Source organism: Dreissena polymorpha, chromosome 15, assembly GCF_020536995.1.
Source record: "Dreissena polymorpha isolate Duluth1 chromosome 15, UMN_Dpol_1.0, whole genome shotgun sequence".
Lineage (NCBI taxonomy): Eukaryota > Metazoa > Mollusca > Bivalvia > Myida > Dreissenidae > Dreissena > Dreissena polymorpha.
Window position 1 is genome coordinate 47,271,295 of NC_068369.1, and position 18,910 is coordinate 47,290,204.

Sequence of the window (18,910 nt, forward strand, 5' to 3'; positions counted from 1 at the left end):
TGAAAATGCATATTGACTTTTAAGTTCAAATGTCAAGGTCACAGGTGTTTGCATCTTGTAATTTCTTTCTGCAGGCTAGAGTAGGCTTTGACCACATCTAAATTTGCCTATCAGGTAATTATAGGAAAGGAACTTGCTTATTTAAGGTAAACAGCAAAAGGTCAAGCTGACAGGGTCATGCAATACTAAAAGAATCTAATTATTATTAAATATTTTGAAGACTTGGCTGCAAATTTGGGGACAAATGTGCTTGAAAAACATCTCCTGTTTGATGCTTCTCTTTCTCAAACAAGGAAAAATATTGATTAACGGATAAAGATAAATGATAAATTTTACGATAGTTTAAAATTGTGAATACCCGAGTTCCTTCCGTTTGGCACATTACAAGTATGTTAAGTATATAGATCTAGTCAACCTTAAATATTCTTATGTATCATAAATTTAGGTATGGTTCATAGGCTGTAAAACTCAAGTAGCGTTATCAAGAGTAGTTTGAGGGCATAAAAGTATGCAATTGCTTTGTGACATTTTGTGTCTTGTATTTAAGAACTTGCAAGTTCTTTGATATTGAGTGAATCCTGTTACTTAGGAAATACTTAATGCTTAAATTGTGAAAGAGGAAAGGCATAAATGTGCGTTAATGATCTTGTTGGTCTTAGTTTTCTGTATGTAAATACTTGTGAAACATAACATGAGAAATTCTCTGTGATGTATTTCTATCATCTGCCTTTGTGAGTATACCTTTGAATGTGATGTGTTAGGGAATTAACCCAAACACTGAATTAATTTTTATAACTGTGTTACAAAATATACATATTATTTTGCAATGTCTTAGTTTTATCAGAATGATCTGTTACGGATTTCTGCAAGTCTCTGTCTGTCAAACGTTCTACAATATAACTGTATGCCTATATTTCAATCTTATTAAACATGGTTACTGGTTTTTTATCTGTTGTTAACAGTTCAAATAATCTTAGGATAGCGTAATCTACACATTTAAGCATGGAGTGTAACAAAAAGATGAATAGTTTTAATCCTACAAACTGTGAAGAGTAACAGTATAATTATATTATAATTTATAAGATGATACCCAAAACAACTTACAAGCACTCATTTTTAATCTTCATTATCTAGCAGTTTAAATAGTTTCTATTATATTAAGATGTAGATGTAAATGTCATAAAATTATTAAGCTGTTGAAAGTAGATATATAAGGTAAATAAAACAAACACGTTATAAACCTAAAGAGATCAATATGTCCTTGTGACAGTATGTTTTGAAGAATAAACTGAACAGTTGGTATAGAGGATTAAATTGTAAATGGTTGAATGCCATATGTGTATTCACTGTACACTTGTGAAACATAACATGAGAAATTCTTTGATATGCATGGTGCTTATTGTAAGAAACATCACGTGTTGTAATTATTTTGAATAACATATATAATATTCTCAGCTGGATAGACTTAAAATTACTTTTAACAATACTGTAATTGTGTAATGTCAGAAAACTGCTCAGTATTATATTTCTGCTACAATTATTTTGTTCATTTGTGTTATTTTTACACATGGTAGTTATTTAAACAAGCGGGCACAACAATTTCTATAGAATATTTTTTCACCACCCATGGTTATTCAGGCATATAGGAAGCATTTCTTTTATCGTTCCAGGTGTTCTTAAAGGCCGGATGTTAATGTCTATTTTGAAAGCCTAACTGGGAAGCCGATGTGAATCCCGGCCTTGCCATGGACTCAGAGAGGTAATATGTCCAAATCTCACTCAAATCACAGTTCACCTAGACATTTATCTGTGCACGGACGAATAGTTACCCAGAATTCGACACTGAGTTGCGAGCTTTTGCACCCTACTGGCAGCGTACACTCGCAATCTGGGAACACTGCACCTTCTTCCAAGCATTCTGTGTCAGTGTCTGCTTTAAATGTTGTGCCATCTACGGATGTTGTGACAAAGCGTGTTGCAAATAACGCTACAAACATTGCTGGTGTTCCACAGCACATTTCTGAACCTTCTTTACATGTTTTAGAATCAAATATTAATCAGGAAACTAACACAGTAGCAAAGAATCATTCTAATTTAGAGAAGGAATTCATTAGATCTGGTCATACTTCTGGTGTAGGAAAAACTAACCTTATCACTGGTTTGGATAGACCTTCGTATACACAGTTAAAATCTAGTGAAACAGGATATCCTAATAACAGAAATTCATCTGTGAGTGTTATTGGTGGTGGTGATGTAGAGCAAACCACAGAGGGGATAGAAAGCTGTTTTGAAAATCCGCAAATAACGCTTCGCCGCACTAACAATTCAGATGACTATAATCCAGATTCGTACGAACACAATAGACTGAAGAATAAAAACAAGAATCATCAAGCTCCTGCCAGTGGCTTTTCGAATGTTGTAGATGTAGCTAATAGAAGTGATGTGCATTTGTTGAATGTTGGCTTAACTTTTAACCCTCAGCACAGAGCTCTTACACAGCAGTACACTGGTTTAAGTTTGCATTCACAGTCTAAACCCATCCCTGTTGACAATGATGAGAGATTAAAAAGTATCCCTCCGTTAGACTTGCGAAATTTAACTCCTTCTGTTGGAAGTGACGACGAGAATTTTGATTCAATTAACTATTCTCCACCAACGTCATACCATCAGCAAACATTAGGTTTGAAAGAGTTTGATTCAAAAAAGTTTTCCAACCTTAATATCTTTGACCATCCTTCAAAATCAAATCTTTCATCTTCTAACAATTTCAGACCGTTTGACGAAGCAGGGCAAGATACGTATCGCGATCGCAACGCAGGCCCCGAACATTTGGACGCAAACCGCTCTGATTTAGCTGATGATTTGACTGTTCCTTTCCCTTTTGACACACAGGCCCTAACAAACAATACTAACCGCAGTGACAACCCTCCCTCACCCCCCGTACAAACTACCCCACCCCCTGAAAAAGAGCCAGTCACAAGTCTACGCGGTAGTAGTAGTAGTCAGGTTTACGCTGTGAGTAATCCAGATATCCAACGCGCCCAAGAAACATCTCAATACAGACAGACAAGTTCAAAGGGCGGAAGTCAGGAAGTTAAATTTAGCGCAGGATCTCGTAAACCTGCAAGCCGCGACTACCAAAACCAAGATCTTGACAACCGGGCACCCACACCGTACGCAAGGTCACCGAAAAGAGACTTACCCCCATCTACGCCCAAGTGGGAACCACCTAGAGAGGTAACCGAGAAAACAGCTTCTGCTAAATCCAAGGTGACTTTACCACCCCAGCATCCACCCTTAGATACAATCCATACTCCAAAACCGGAGAGTCGTGAAAAAGCGGAAAACGGTCAAATTAAGCGTGTGTATGTTGAGTCGCCTTCTTTCACAAAGGAGGAGGAGGAGGAGTATAGGTTTGTGAGTAGTCGATTGGAAGATATAGAGGAAAAGAATACGACCACTTTTAGGGAAATGGATCCCAATAGGAGAGGTTATGGTGGGGATGATTATACTGTGGCGAGTTATGGGGAATCTAGAAGTAGAAAGGTTGATAGTGGCCGAAAGGGACAGTCTAAAGACAAACCGAGTGAAAGGTATGAGAATAGAAATACTAATAAAAGACCAGTAAATGGTGAAAAGGACAGGTACGAAGATAGGTCAGAGGAAATGAACGGTGATTCTGACTTTAAGGGAAAGAATAATAGAGCTGGTGGCTCTTATAAATCTGGAGACGGGTATGATAGACTGAAACAAGATAGAGCTGAGTTTGACAGGGAACCCAGAAGGGAAGATGAAACTAATTTGCGCGGTTTGCGGAAACAGAATACCGAAATGGATGAGAGAGATTTGCTGTTAGAGGCTGAATATCAGAGAGACTTAAAACGAAGAATTGAAAAGAATAAAGAGAAAGATTTGGAACCAAGATATGCGCGAAGGGAAAGTTATGATAAGGAAAATGACAATCCAAGAGATTCCCTGGAATACTCACAAGATAGGGCTGGCTTTGCACGTGATTCCCTAGATTACAATGGTTTCGAACAGCAAGACCAATGGGGAAATCCTCCCAGTAACCCATACCAAGAAGACATGAGGTATTACCAAATGGAATTGGCAAAACAGGACTCAAAACCTGACTTTTATGATGCTGATGATGTGGAGAGAATGGAAATTGTGAACCCAAAGGCGCCAAAGTATGACTACATTGAGAAGAATAAACAAGACTATGGTATGCTTCCTAGAAAGACTTACAGAGATATTGAACACAAGAAAAAAGAGGAAGAAGAAAAACTTGATCACATTTTTATCACCCCAAAAGTGCAACCAAAAAAGAAACATGGTGCAAAGAAGGCACAGTCTGCGCAACCACAGCACATGGGCTACCAGCCTCCTGAACAGTTTCCTGTGGGCTTCAAACCTTCGTCTGCAGAAGAACTGTGGGCAAAGAGGGCTGCCCATTTGTCTGATAAAAAAGAATCAGCCCAGGGCAACAAACCTACTAGAGAACTTCCTGGCCGAAGCGGTCCAAAACGTTGGAATACCAATCCACAAGTTAAGCAGGCGCAGAGATTTGAACCTCCGGCACCTTTGCCCAATCAGGGCCAGCTCTTCAAACCCCTGAATGCTTACCAACCAAATCAGCAAACAGACGACGCAGGCTACTCCCAGAATCTTGGCGGTTATGGAACACCAACCAGGCTTCAGCCATTGGAAAACAAACCGGCGCCCCCTGTGGCAACCGAACTCCAACCAACCGCAGTTCAACCGTCGTCGCCGTTCAGGCGCCACATGGAGCTGAAGCCCATCACCCAAGAGATCATGACTGAGGACGGACAGCGTATCAGTGTGGACATCAACCTCCGCCTGATAAGCCCTCCTCCGGGCCAGTCAGGCGCTAGGTCACCACCACACCACCAACATCAGCTGGCGCTGGTGCCCGTTCAAGACACACAGCCGCCTGGTGATCACCATGGTTACGGGGTCCCCTACCAGATGCAGGACCAGTACATGCAATATGACTACGGCTACCAGGATGTAAGTTTTATTTTTTTTTATGTGTACTGTAAATGTATTTGTATTTGTGGGGCATTGAATTTAGTGGTTAAGTGGTTCGTCAACAAGTGCATTTGGAGATTTCATATTTTGTTAACAAAATGAAGAATCTGTGTTATGAGTCATTTGTCGATGTGATTGTGTAAAACTTATGCATTGTTAAACCCACAGAATCAATGAAAATGAATGCCCTATTAACAATAATGATTTTACAGTATATAGTTAACGGAGATAGTTGTCATTAACAAATTCAAAGAGATTGTTATCTCAACTTCAATATGTCAGGATCTTCCTTGGCACAATTTTTATGTTCCTGAAAAAAAATATTAATCAACAAGTGGGTGGTGTAGTGTAGTCAGCACAGGCTAATCAGGGATTATACTTTCAGCTTTAAATGAATTTTTGCTAAGAAAAGACTTCGTTTAAACAAAATATACCATATAGGCACAAATCATCAGCACAGTCTCATCTGAGACATCACTTTACTTACACGTGTTAAGCTCCGTTTTTCCAGATCAGAGTTCATTTTTATGAAAATATATCAACATCTAACACTGGGGGATTATTGCATGCAGTATTTATACAACATCTTTACTATGACCAAAATTGTTGGTTCTTCCAAAAATTATAATAATCTAGGCTCCTCAATTTTTTTTCTAAAGGATGCAGGTCAATACAGCTATAATACAGGGGCCCCAGAACAGGCTTTGGTACCATACCATGGAGAGCCAAGATTAACGCAAGAGGAGCTAGAACTTGCCGACCCATCTGGATACTCCAAAAGATTCAACTTTTATAAAGATGACGAGATCTCAAACACTGAGCTGGTAAGTCTATGAAATCAAGAAGGAATATTGTGAAATATTTGTTTTAAATGTTGTGGTTTTTTAAATGTTCAAAAATGACTTTTTGTGGACACATTTATTTTATTTCTATTTTATTTTTTTGGCACATAAAAATTGAGAAATTTGTGTTAGTCATTTTTGTCCCCTACCAGTTTCACCGGAGGGGACTTATGGTTTGCGCTTCGTCTGTCTGTCTGTCCGTCCGTCCGTCCGTCTGTCACACTTTTCTGAATCCTGCAATAACTTTGAAAGTTCTTAATATTTTTTCATGAAACTTGGAACATGGATAGATGGCAATATGGACATTATGCACATAATTTCATTTTGTTCCTACATCAAAAAATTTGGTTGCTATGGCAACAAATAGAATAGAAATACTGCTGAAAATGGTGGTTTTCTGGATCCTGCGATAACTTTAAAATTCTTAATATTTTTTCATGAAACTTGGAACATGGATAGATGGCAATATGGACATAATGCACATCATTTCAATTCGGTCCTACGTCAAAAATTGTGGTTGCCATATGGAAACCAAAAATAAAAAAAATCTGAAAATGGTGGAATTTCTGACAATGATGGAGCCGGTAGGGGACCATATTGCTTGACAATAGCCTTGTTCCAATGTGTTTGTGTTAAATTTGTGGATCAGTCAACCAATGAAAGCCATGAGAATTAATGTCCCATGAATAGTTATGAGTGTAAAGTAAACAGGTAATATTATATGACAGGTGTTTAATTTGGTGATTTGTTTATGTTGTTTTTCATGAGCCTGTAGGGATATCACACAAGAATTAAGTAAACATACACCATCATAACTTTTTGGTGATGTGAATATTATTTACTATATTCAATTTTTTCCTGTCTTTCCTGCCAAGGAATATTGATCAGTATGAACTACAGTAATTCTTCCAGTTTTTTTTACATTTGAACCAAATATACAAATGTATATTAATCTTTTTCTGTAGTTTGTGACAAATACAGAAGACAAGGCTAGTTATCTGTTACTGGAGTATTTATCAGTTGAGTGGCTTGTGTTATACTGTATCACCAAAAAGGCGGCAGTTGAGTGTGACACAACATGGTGCACAACATTTGTTAGTCAATGCATTAAATGAAAATTTTCAAATATGTAAACATCTATTAAAAGGTGCAATTAATTGATGTTGCATTGTAGAAATCCCTGGAGGAAGGTTACGCAGCACTATATCACAAAATGAAGACAAAAGACCCAAGCGAGCACCCCTGGTATAAAGTCTACAACATTAACGACTACAAGAAGATGCAGCGGGAGGTGCGACTGAATAGAGGGACCCTGGGCCCGGACCTTGATACTGAGTCTTACAAAGATAAGGTATGCTGCAAAGTTGGACCAGCCCTTTCTCAAAAAGAGTTTATTTAATTAATACACATTAAACACATCTGTATCGGCACCCTATTGAATGGGCATTTAATAAGCACTTTATACACTTGTGTATTTTTGGAGTACTTTTTTACATTTTTTTCCAAAAAGTGTATAAATACATTAGCAATTATACTTTAAATACGCTTAACCCTTTACAACTTGAATCTAGTAAGAAAGGTCTTAAATTAAATAAAACTCTCTAAGGTACTACAAATGCGTAAAAACATGTATCTAAGTGATAAAGGGTTACAATGCAATGAAGCTTACTAACTTTATTGTAAAATGTTTTTTTGTCCGCTACCAGTGAAACCTGAGAGGATTTATGGTTTGCACTCTGTCTGTCAGTAAGTCTGTCTGTTACACTTTTCTGGATCCTGCGTTTCCTTTTAAAGTTCTTCATATTTTTTCATGAAACTTGAAACATGGATAGATTGCAATATGGAGATAATGCACATCATTTCATTTTGTTCCTATGTCAAGAATTATGGTCGCTATGGCAACAAATATATAAAAAAAATACTGACTACTAATGGTTGAGTTTCACCGGTAGGGGACAATATCGCTTGGCAATCTCTTGTTCACACTGACTTTTGCAAAGATAAGGTATGCTGCGGAGTTTTCATGTTAAGGGTTGCCCTTGAAACTTGTGTTAACATGTAGGGCAGATACAGCAGTTTAATGATAAACTCACGTTTTAATGTTTTTTCCACTAGCACAATTTTGTTATTGACTGATTTATCAACTCGCACAATTTCATTTCTAATCACAATTTAATTTAAGTGTAATTCTAAATGGCCTTTTGATGCTGATTTGTTTAAATATTTTGTTTAATGTTACTGTTATCACTGTAATGCAGTAAACACTTTAACTATGGTTTAACAGTATGCAAAATCATCAATATAGAATGATAAAATCCTTGTGCAATTTCAATCATGGATTTATGACAGCAAATTTTCAGCTGTTTTGTCACATTTCAGATGGAGAAACGGCACAAACAATTTGAGTATGCTCGCATGGTGATGGAGAAGAATCGCCAGGAGTTGGGCGTGAAAAAACCTCCAAAGTTTCCTAAGCAGCCTGAAAAACCGGGAGAGGAGGGCGTCAAGAGGAAAACGGTAAGGCCTTGTTTATAAGTTATAGTTTTTATCTGTTTCTACCATAGAAGCGGAACAGATTTTTATGCCCCTCAATCAAATGATCGGGGTATATTGTTTTTGGCCTGTCTGTCTGTCTGTCATTGTATGTGTGTGTCTGTGTGTCTGTCACAAAACTTTAACCTTGGTCATAACTTTTGCAATATTGAAGATAGCAACTTGATATTTAGCATGCATGTGCATCTCATGGAGCTGCACATTTTGAGTGGTGAAAGGTCAAGGTCATCCTTCAAGGTCAAAAGTCATTTTTTTATAAAATAGCTGCGGTGCGGCTTCAAAGCGGCCCAGTAGGGGGCATTGTGTTTCACAAACACAGCTCTTGTTTTTTTCGAAAATAATTTGTCTGTACAAGTATGAATTGTGAGCTAAAATTGGTGGGATACGGTTTTATGAATGATGTTTCTAAGAACAGCAAACACTGTATACTGAAATGGTTTCAGACAAGAAATATGCTTTAATTTTGAGTCAAATTTGGCATTAACTGCCTATACATGTATCTACATAACTCTTCATGTAGAACATTCTTTTTAGGACATTATCACCAGTGGAAGCCTTGATATATTTAAACACAATACATATTTTTCAAGGTTCTAAGTCTATTCTCTTTTTATGCCCCCGGTAGGGTGGCATATAGCAGTTGAACTGTCCGTCTGTCCATATGTCTGTCTGTCTGTCCAAAAACTTTAACATTGGCCATAACTTTTGCAATATTGAAGATAGCAACTTTATATTTCACATGCATGTGTTTCTCATGGAGCTGCACATTTTGAGTGGTAAAAGGTCAAGGTCATCCTTCAAGGTCAAAGGTAAAAAAACAAATGTAAGGAAAGTAACAAGCTTTAAAAGGAGATAATTTATATTTATCATTTGGCAGGTACAGATCATTTTTACAAGGGAAGTAATATTTTTTAAAGGGATATAATCAAAAACAAAAATAAATAAATCAAAGCGGCGCAATAGGGGGGCATTGTGTTTCTGACAAACACATCTCTTGTTTTAATTCTAAGAAAGGGTTGGTGAATACATTTTAAGGTGTAATGCATCATACCACTAAGCACGAACCTCATTTTGCAGGCACTAGAGTATGCAAAGAATGTGCCCAAACCTCAGACCAAGCCGAGACCTAACCAGTACAACTCCTACGAGGTGGCAGCCCAGTTGACCCCTGGAAGTCCCGGCAGAAAGGGAATGAACTTGTCCAAGAACGCTACCCCCCAGGGGTCGACGCAAACCATGGACGTCATTGACATTCACACCCTGGAGCAACGCCACCTTCAGGAGAGACGGACGGCGGATAAAATACGTCAGAACATGGATAGTGTGCTAACGCAAAAGGCCCATTAAAGCCATAAGAAAAATAATTGTGTCATGCTCTATGAAAATGGAGCATAATCCATGTGCATATAGTGCCCTCCCAGATTAGCACATGTAGTCTGCATAGGCAATCAGGGACAGCACTTTCTGTTCTAATTTGATTTAGGGACAGCACTTTCTGTTCTAATTTGATTTAAGGACAGCACTTTCTGTTCTAATTTGATTTAGGGACAGCACTTTCTGTTCTAATTTGATTTAGGGACAGCACTTTCTGTTCTAATTTGATTTAGGGACAGCACTTTCTGTTCTAATTTGATTCAGGGACAGCACTTTCTGTTCTAATTTGATTCAGGGACAGCACTTTCTGTTCTAATTTGATTCAGGGACAGCACTTTCTGTTCTTATTTGATTTAGGGACAGCACTTTCTGTTCTAATTTGATTCAGGGACAGCACTTTCTGTTCTAATTTGATTTAGGGACAGCACTTTCTGTTCTAATTTGATTTAAGGACAGCACTTTCTGTTCTAATTTGATTTAGGGACAGCACTTTCTGTTCTAATTTGATTTAGGGACAGCACTTTCTGTTCTAATTTGATTTAGGGACAGCACTTTCTGTTCTAATTTGATTCAGGGACAGCACTTTCTGTTCTAATTTGATTCAGGGACAGCACTTTCTGTTCTAATTTGATTCAGGGACAGCACTTTCTGTTCTAATTTGATTCAGGGACAGCACTTTCTGTTCTAATTTGATTTAGGGACAGCACTTTCTGTTCTAATTTGATTCAGGGACAGCACTTTCTGTTCTAATTTGATTCAGGGACAGCACTTTCTGTTCTAATTTGATTCAGGGACAGCACTTTCTGTTCTAATTTGATTTAGGGACAGCACTTTCTGTTCTAATTTGATTTAGGGACAGCACTTTCTGTTCTAATTTGATTTAAGGACAGCACTTTCTGTTCTAATTTGATTAATGGTTAGAAGAGACCTCCTTTAAAATTCCATGAGAAGAGAAAGTGTCGTCCCTAATTAGCCTGTGCAGACTGAATAGGCTAATCTTGGATGATACTTTTACGCACATGCATCAAGTCCAGGTTTCCTGAAACGAGGCTCAATTTGAAGTGTCTTTAGACAAAATTTATCTTTATTTTCAAATCTGTTTATTTCATGTATTGTATTTACCAGGAACATACTTATATCAAAATATGCAGATCTATAAATATTGTGGTAAAATACAATGCATAACATTTGCACTTAAAGTCTGAAGTGAAAATATTGTATCATTATTTTAGACTTTTCAGATATGTTGTAAAATACATGCCCTAGGATTGTATTGATGGAATATTGTATAAACAAATGTAACTAATGATGTATTGACAGAAATAGAGAAATACATTTTCTTTGTTAAGTCAAATACCTGTTGATCTTGCTGAAGACTTTCATATATTTTTTAAATTTAATTTAACTTTTCCTTATTAACTTTGAGAATAGAGACACTGATGTCCATGTTTTCAGGGTGATATTTGTATAGTTGTGCATCACACATTAAATAAATAGTTGTAAGGAATGTGTATATATTTGATATTATTTTATACTGTGCATGTATGATGTACAAAGAAACATCAATGTATGGTGAAAAACTTTGTAAATAAATAAACGTGTTAAGAAATAGAAGTGTTTTTTGTATAGATTCATGTGCAAGTAGACTGTGATATTTTCAGATTGGAATCGGTTTTTTGTATTTGTAATATTTACATTTTATGTCGCTGAAAGTTTGGTGATGAACATAAATATTATGCTTAGCATGTAAATATGGCTGCTCAAATTCGATATTTATCTTCTCTTTTTTATCACTGACAGATTTTCATGTTTATATTATATTTCTTACATTGTGCTGTTGGAAGGTTTAAGTTTATCATTTTTTTGTAAGTTTTTGTTAAGATTGGATAGATTATTTATTAAGTATATGCCTATTTTATTGAAATGTTTGTTTAAGAAAGTTCATGCTATTTGACTGCACATATATTAATTGTTGTATTTTATTGTTATTCTAGCATACATTTTAGTTTCATTTTTATTCCAAACATTTATTTTGTATAAACATTTTCATTTTTTTAACATTTTGTTAAACGCTGAAACAGCAAAAAACGTAGTCATTTAAACTATTTATTGGTATTTAGACCCATTCATGTAATTGTTATGTGTGCTTAAATAAGAAAATAATTATACCCGTTTACGGATCCTTTTAATTACTTTTATTTTGCCGCATTCTTAATTGTTAACTAACTTTTTATGCCCCCCTTCGAAGAAGAGGGGGTATATTGCTTTGTCATGTCGGTCGGTCTGTCGGTCGGTCCGTCCACCAGGTGGTTGCCAGACGATAACTCAAGAACGCTTGGGCCTAGGATCATGAAACTTCATAGGTACATTGATCATGACTCGCAGATGACCCCTATTGATTTTGAGGTCACTAGGTCAAAGTTCAAGGTCACGGTGACCAGAAATAGTAAAATGGTTTTTGAATGATTACTCAAGAACGCATACGCCTAGGATCATGAAACTTCATGGGTAGATTGATCATGACTTTCAGATGAACCCTATTGATTTTGAGGTCACTAGGTCAAAGGTCAAGGTCACGGTGACCCGAAATAGTAAAATGATTTTCGGATGATAACTCAAGAACGCTTTTGCCTAGGATCATGACACTTCATAGGTACATTGATCGTGACCCGCAGATGACCCCTATTGATTTTCAGGTCACTAGGTCAAAGGTCAAGGTCACAGTGACATAAATCGTCTTCACACAATGGCTGCCACTACAACGGACAGCCCATATGGGGGGCATGCATGTTTTACAAACAGCCCTTGTTATTCAGCAAATTACCCTGCCAGTCAGTTGTTTTCATAGTGTATTACCTAATTACTAACCAAGAAAAATTTAGTGACACATTCGTGGAAATTAGTTATTTTAATATTATATGAGATCTTAACTTAATTCAAAACGATACATTAGATAACAATACATCAAAGGTTATTTCCTAAATATAAACAAAATATATTTTGTACATAATTTATCATATAGTTCTTTTTTTATTAATTGCTAAGGAGTTAATATTCATGTAATTGTCTTGTTTAATTTGCTTTTCACTCATAAAATGATTTGTTCATTTACTTCCTGTATTATTGCATGTTTTTCTGAAACTTCTCTATTTCTATCCCATTATTTGTATCCTTCGCTGTCATTTTGCAGTTTATTTGTCATTAGAGGATTTCATATACAAATTCTTTAGTTTTGATATATTCTACAAATCCACTATTTTTCCAAACTGTCCTTTTACAATAATAAACATGTGTAGATGCTACAAAGGTCAACAAAGCTATGGAAGCCAAAATGTTCAGTATTGTTTACAAATCAAAGTCAATCTTTATTTTAGTTATTTATTAAACATGCTTTCTGGTAACATAGAGTCTTAGAACATAAAACATAGAGCCATTGGTCCTCTCCAAGGTCCCATGGTTGTTGTTTTTATCTAAATCAGGCCTTTTAGCTATCTTCAAAGATCACATGTTATGGAAACTCATCGGACTAAGTTTTTGTTTTTAGTTTTGTTTTTGTTACAATATCTTTAAACCTCTATGTGAACTGTTTAAAGAATTAAAACCATATGTTTTTTCTATGAAATACATAACACATTTAATTGCGAATTAGAGCATATGTTATGAATTATATTGTGTATAAATGACCTTAAATTAAGAGTTTAAAATAAGTATTTTTTTATTTTAAAAAACGTCCTCTATTTGTAATATATTCATTTATTTTGTGTGTGTAGATCATTAATTTATTAAAACAGGTATGATATGAATTGTTATCAATAACGATTATAAAACTGTTCATCACGTTTAGGAAGTGATACATGCTTACGCTGACTTGTTGTTTTTCATGCATGTAGTAACCCATGTGTTGTCTGATTGTGTAGGGCAATCCGTAAAATATGAAATGCGTGTTTAATTCATATGTAAACTCATTCGAAAACATGCTTTGTGATATAATACAAACACATATCACCAGTTTGCAGTGTTGTTGTTGTTTTTGTGCAGCAAGAGATTACTATGAAACTAATTCAATTTATTATATTGTCCCAAAAGCTATTAAACTTACTAGTATTGTCAGTATGGACTGTTCTGAAAATATACTGTTGTTAATGTTTAATGATAATACCATAACTAAATATTTGAAAACCTAACAAAAGAACACGAATTTGATATTCTGTCAAGTAAATTAAGGTTATATCTTAGAAATAACAGATAAAATGGGCCTTATGTTAAAGAATTTGCCTTTGTTATTCTGTAGGAATTTATGCTATGGAACTGTGCTGATAAAACAAAATCTATTCTTATTATAGATCAACAGCTGACCAGACTTTCCGAATATTTCGGGTGGACCGAAACATAAACTAAATTACGACGGATCTATAATTAAAAACATCAAACAAGACACCAAAAAGATAACACTTTATTGATATTTAAAGATACATAAAACAAAGCATAGTACCATAATGATGACATTCTTATAAAATTAAAATATTGGACGCGTTTTATTTCTATGTTAGTTTTTTTTATTGCGTGACCCAGTTTCCCGTAAAAGAAAATGTAAATCACAGGTAGATTTGTTTAAATAAAGAACTCCCGTTGTTGCCATCAAAAACACATTTACATTGTGTAGGTCGTCTCTAATAAACTTACACCTGATGAACCATTTTTGTCTTTCAACTCTGTGGAAAACATGGAAAGTTATATATCAAGTTAACGTTTTCGATGCAAATTGAATAACGCTGTCATGAACATCTCGCATGATGTTTAGTTTATAAATTGTTGAATATATGATATATTTCAAAAATTAAATGCTACACACAATACTTCATAGACTACCTGAAAAATAACTAATCCATCTTATTATGATAAGAAATTCAAATTTTTATAGAAAGCATGAAATTTTTGAAAATCAACACACAAGTAAATATTCCATTACATTGTGTATCAATAGTTTTACTGGGATGAGAGTATTTTTATTAAGATTTCCATATTTTTTAATTGAATACTTTCTTTTTGCAAGATATAAAATAAAAGAGCCTTAAACTTCAATAATAAAATGTTGTAAACATTCGTAAGTCTGATATAATTGACATGACGCCTTATCAGTGATCGCTCCGCCCACTTAATCACGTGGCTCAGCGGGAAGAAAACCTAGACAAGCTAACACCAAAATGGCTTCTTTGCCTATAGACTGCATATAGATTTACGCGATATTCCGGATGATATTTAAGGACTTGTTTAACACCATATTACACTTGTAAAGGGTTGATGCCATTTAGTTATTCTGAAAATGCAAAAAAATGCGATTAAAGAGAACATCAGCTATTTATAACGGGTAAATCGGTACATTAAACACGCTCTCAAACGCTTGCGCGCTTACCGAAATCGAACCCGTTATTACGTGTAATGGTGGTATTTGCAATAAATTAACACTTCACCGGTATTTACCCGTGTTATAAACAAAATTATTACCGAAACATTCCCCCCTACCCGTGTATTTGACACGAAATAGCGCTATATAACTGGGAATTCGGTGAAGTTTTACGCGCTTTCTGACGCCGGGTGGGTACCTCAATCCCACATGTTATTGCGTATAAAAGTGATATTAATCACATTAAACATTGCTTATGGGACATTTATCAATCACTATAATTTAAAGCGCAAAAACAACACAGTAAGTTTGGACATTGTCTGATATAAAATTAGCGGTGTACGAAATGGAATACGGTCTGGCTATTATAAATTTATAAGGCTACCAATACCAGACGCTCGCGCAGGTACCGACTTCCCTGAAGTTACCGCATTCATTGGTTAACTAATATCAGTAATAATAACTCTTTTACAATAGCATTTATCGATATGTCTTTATTAAAATAATAACAAAATGGTTTTCACTTGTTTCTGACACACACAGAAACGCGATTTTTAACGGGGATTTCGTAAAGTTACCAAAGTTCTCAATTATTTTATATGCACACGTGACATAATACAAACTTAATAATGCTTAGTTATTGCTTATATGACATTTCAAGTTTGTGATATAAATTAATGTTCTATAAAGAGGATCTCGGTAATTCTTGAAGCTTCCACTCGCTCTTGTCAAAGACCGCATTGTCGCGTTGGAAATGGTATAAGATTAATTCATCTAACTTATCTTTCTGGATACCAAATGTCAGAGTTGCATTAACCCTTTTTACACCGTTTTTGCCATATTTCATTTCCGTTTTTTACTCCGAACAAAATAAACGAAACTCGTTTAAAAAATGAGATCTAGGCATTCGAGCTCCTAGTGTGGATTAAAAGCGTTTATTGGTGACACCACATGAGTGCAAATGTGTAGATACCGTTAATAAGATAATATATCACATGTCACCTTCAAATAACATGTATGATGTCAATTAAGTGCATTACTATCAGAGTAATAAAACACAGCACGAATTAGGCTTCATGCTGGATTTTATTTCTCCTTAAGTAATACAGATGAACCTCGCTTCTGACCTAGTAACTGATAAAACTATTAAAAAAAGTGAAATATTATGTGATAATCAGATCGATAACATAAACTGTTTAAATCTGCTAGTATATCCGATAAAAATATATTATAATTGTCTTTGACAGTGTTGACGTTCAGTTGTTCGTGGTGACGACCGCATGAATTTATACATCTCTTACACTTCTCAAGATCTCTTTTCGGCTTTGGAAACGATATAAATTAAATGTCACCAACTAATCTTTCAGGGTATCGATTGTCCGAGTTACATAATCCCCATTGACACCGTTTAACCATTTTTAATCGTTTTTTTAAGAGGAAAACAAAAGAAACTCGTTGGAATAAAAGTGAACCTAAACATGTAGCTTGTCTACAAAATGGCGGACAGGTCGTTGCTAACGAGTGACCGATTAATCGATCGCTGATTGGTGGATCAATTCTAGTGGGCGGAGCGATCATAGATAAGGCGTCATGTCAATTGCTTGATTCGGCGTAGCTGTCTTGACTACTGTATGTATATCAGAGTTTATCTGCATGTCCTACCGGCTTCTTCACGAAGTCTGCATGGTCCGACCTGCAGGCGTAGCTGTCTAAGCCAGGTTTTGACCTGTATTGGCCTTTCCCGCAGTCAATACAATGTTGGATAAATGTGCCGTCAGTAGACACGAAAGGATTCTTATTCTAGATTGGCAAAATTGACAGGTATTTACAACAACAAAAACGCTTAATAAACCGAGTTAAGTATTAAAATCACACTATACATGAGTACAACCCGGTCATTCCAAAACGTGCCCATACATTGTGTACTCTATACTTATAAATATAACTGAGCCAGCAGCTCTAAATATATCCATTATATTTCTATGGATCCCAATTAAGTCATTTGGTAATGAGCGGACAGACGTTTTATCAACACAAGTAAATGGAGGCGGGCGACTATCAGTATTAACACCGAGCACACAACAAATGATGGAAGGCACATGCTACCGACCATTTCGCTGACTTCTTGTCATTTACTCAATGACTTTTTTTATCACAAGAGACCACTTCGGTTAGTTATTGCGCAGGCTCTGGGCTCCAGCGTATTGAATGTTCTCAGTCATAAAATAACTAAAGATATTATTCAGACATAAATAAAACCGAAGACCGCGTCTATGAGCGTTTACGACTTAAAAAAGATCCAATGTACAAGCGAGAAATAAAACACAGATATAATCTGCCCACACTATTATGTTCCATGCACTTTTGAATGCCAAGAACACTCCACTTAGCGTCTAAAAAGTAGCTGGGAAGTATAAGCTTTATATAATAATATAATAAACCACTTAATTTGACTAGGTTTTGACATATGACCCCACCCCAACAACAACAACATTTCCGCTAAAATAGACAATGTGTATTTTGAATTCCTACGGGCACACGGTACATAAATCAATTATAGTTCAAGTAAATACCACTTATATTTATCTAAAACTATCCATGAATCAATGAAAAGAAGCTACGTGCTATGATTTCAATTATAATTCGATGTAAACAATCGAAGATATTATTCGTCATTCGTCATATGTGAACACAGCAAAATATTATATACTCGTATATGCGTATAATAGGTCACAACCTGATTTCAAGGAAACGAAAGGCCAACTCTGCATGCTTCATAACTCAGACACGTAAGTGATCCGAAAAACTAATTACAACAATCAATAACTTCAGGCACGATGGCACTCCGGACTGATTATACCAATCAATTATTACAGGAGTGTAATTTTCTCTCTAATATTAATAATCAATCAAAAGTAATAGCTAATCCTGGTTACACACTAAAAGAGACCGGGGATTGCAATCCGTCATATACAGAACAGGCACGTTAAAATTACCTCCTCTGCAATATGGTTGACATTCGTAATATTTTTTGTTACGAAAATACCAATGTATTGATTTTACCAGAATCAAATCATTTTCTTGCTAAAAAGGACAGTAATGAGTCGGTGGGCGGAATGAATGGCGCAAGCTACCGACAATATCGTTGACGTCTTGCAATTCTAATGCTAAAGTTGCCATTAAAATTTCAAAAACAACGTTTTTAAGACGTCGGTTGATGGGTTGGTAGGCTCAATATAGCGACCACTTCCACTTGGCGTCTTGCAACGATCCAACAACAGCCGCCATTTAAATAATATAGCAACAACATTAACGCGTCGGTGGGTAGTCTGTCAGATGCAGGCAAACGTCCACTTCACTATAAGGCTCTCGATTAAAATTTGCTCATGCGAATAAAAGGAGTTATAATGTGATGGTATAACACCGACGATGTTCTTTAAATTGCCTTTACTTATGAATTTCTGCACAAATTTTATAAATTCAGTCGAAATTAATCATACAAATGAATATAAATTCACGAAACAAATATCATGACTTCAACTTCACTAACGACGGATAATCAATTAAAGCATGAACAAAAGTCTAAAAAAGAGGGGCACAAACGAATTCACTAATTGGGAAATATACTCCGATTGGTATGCATCTGACACCACATTTGCACATATTTAAATAAGATTGCATTCGT

At 35.7% G+C, this 18,910-nt stretch overlaps 2 protein-coding genes across 2 annotated transcripts in view; both read left to right on the forward strand.

Annotated features, from left to right (window-relative positions):
- Positions 1 to 10,123, forward strand: part of LOC127859727 (uncharacterized) — a 29,124-nt gene extending 19,001 nt beyond the window's left edge. The window contains exons 2-6 of the mRNA XM_052397234.1: positions 1,671 to 5,031; positions 5,712 to 5,876; positions 7,069 to 7,245; positions 8,274 to 8,411; positions 9,525 to 10,123. Of these exons, the coding sequence (XP_052253194.1) occupies positions 1,765 to 5,031; positions 5,712 to 5,876; positions 7,069 to 7,245; positions 8,274 to 8,411; positions 9,525 to 9,794 (4,017 nt within the window). The 5' untranslated portion in view covers positions 1,671 to 1,764 and the 3' untranslated portion in view covers positions 9,795 to 10,123. The remainder of the gene's footprint in view (positions 1 to 1,670; positions 5,032 to 5,711; positions 5,877 to 7,068; positions 7,246 to 8,273; positions 8,412 to 9,524) is intronic.
- Positions 1,671 to 18,910, forward strand: part of LOC127861288 (uncharacterized) — a 188,839-nt gene continuing 171,599 nt past the window's right edge. Inside the window, exon 1 of the mRNA XM_052399737.1 lies at positions 1,671 to 1,695. The gene's annotated coding sequence lies outside the window, so the exon portion shown is untranslated. The remainder of the gene's footprint in view (positions 1,696 to 18,910) is intronic.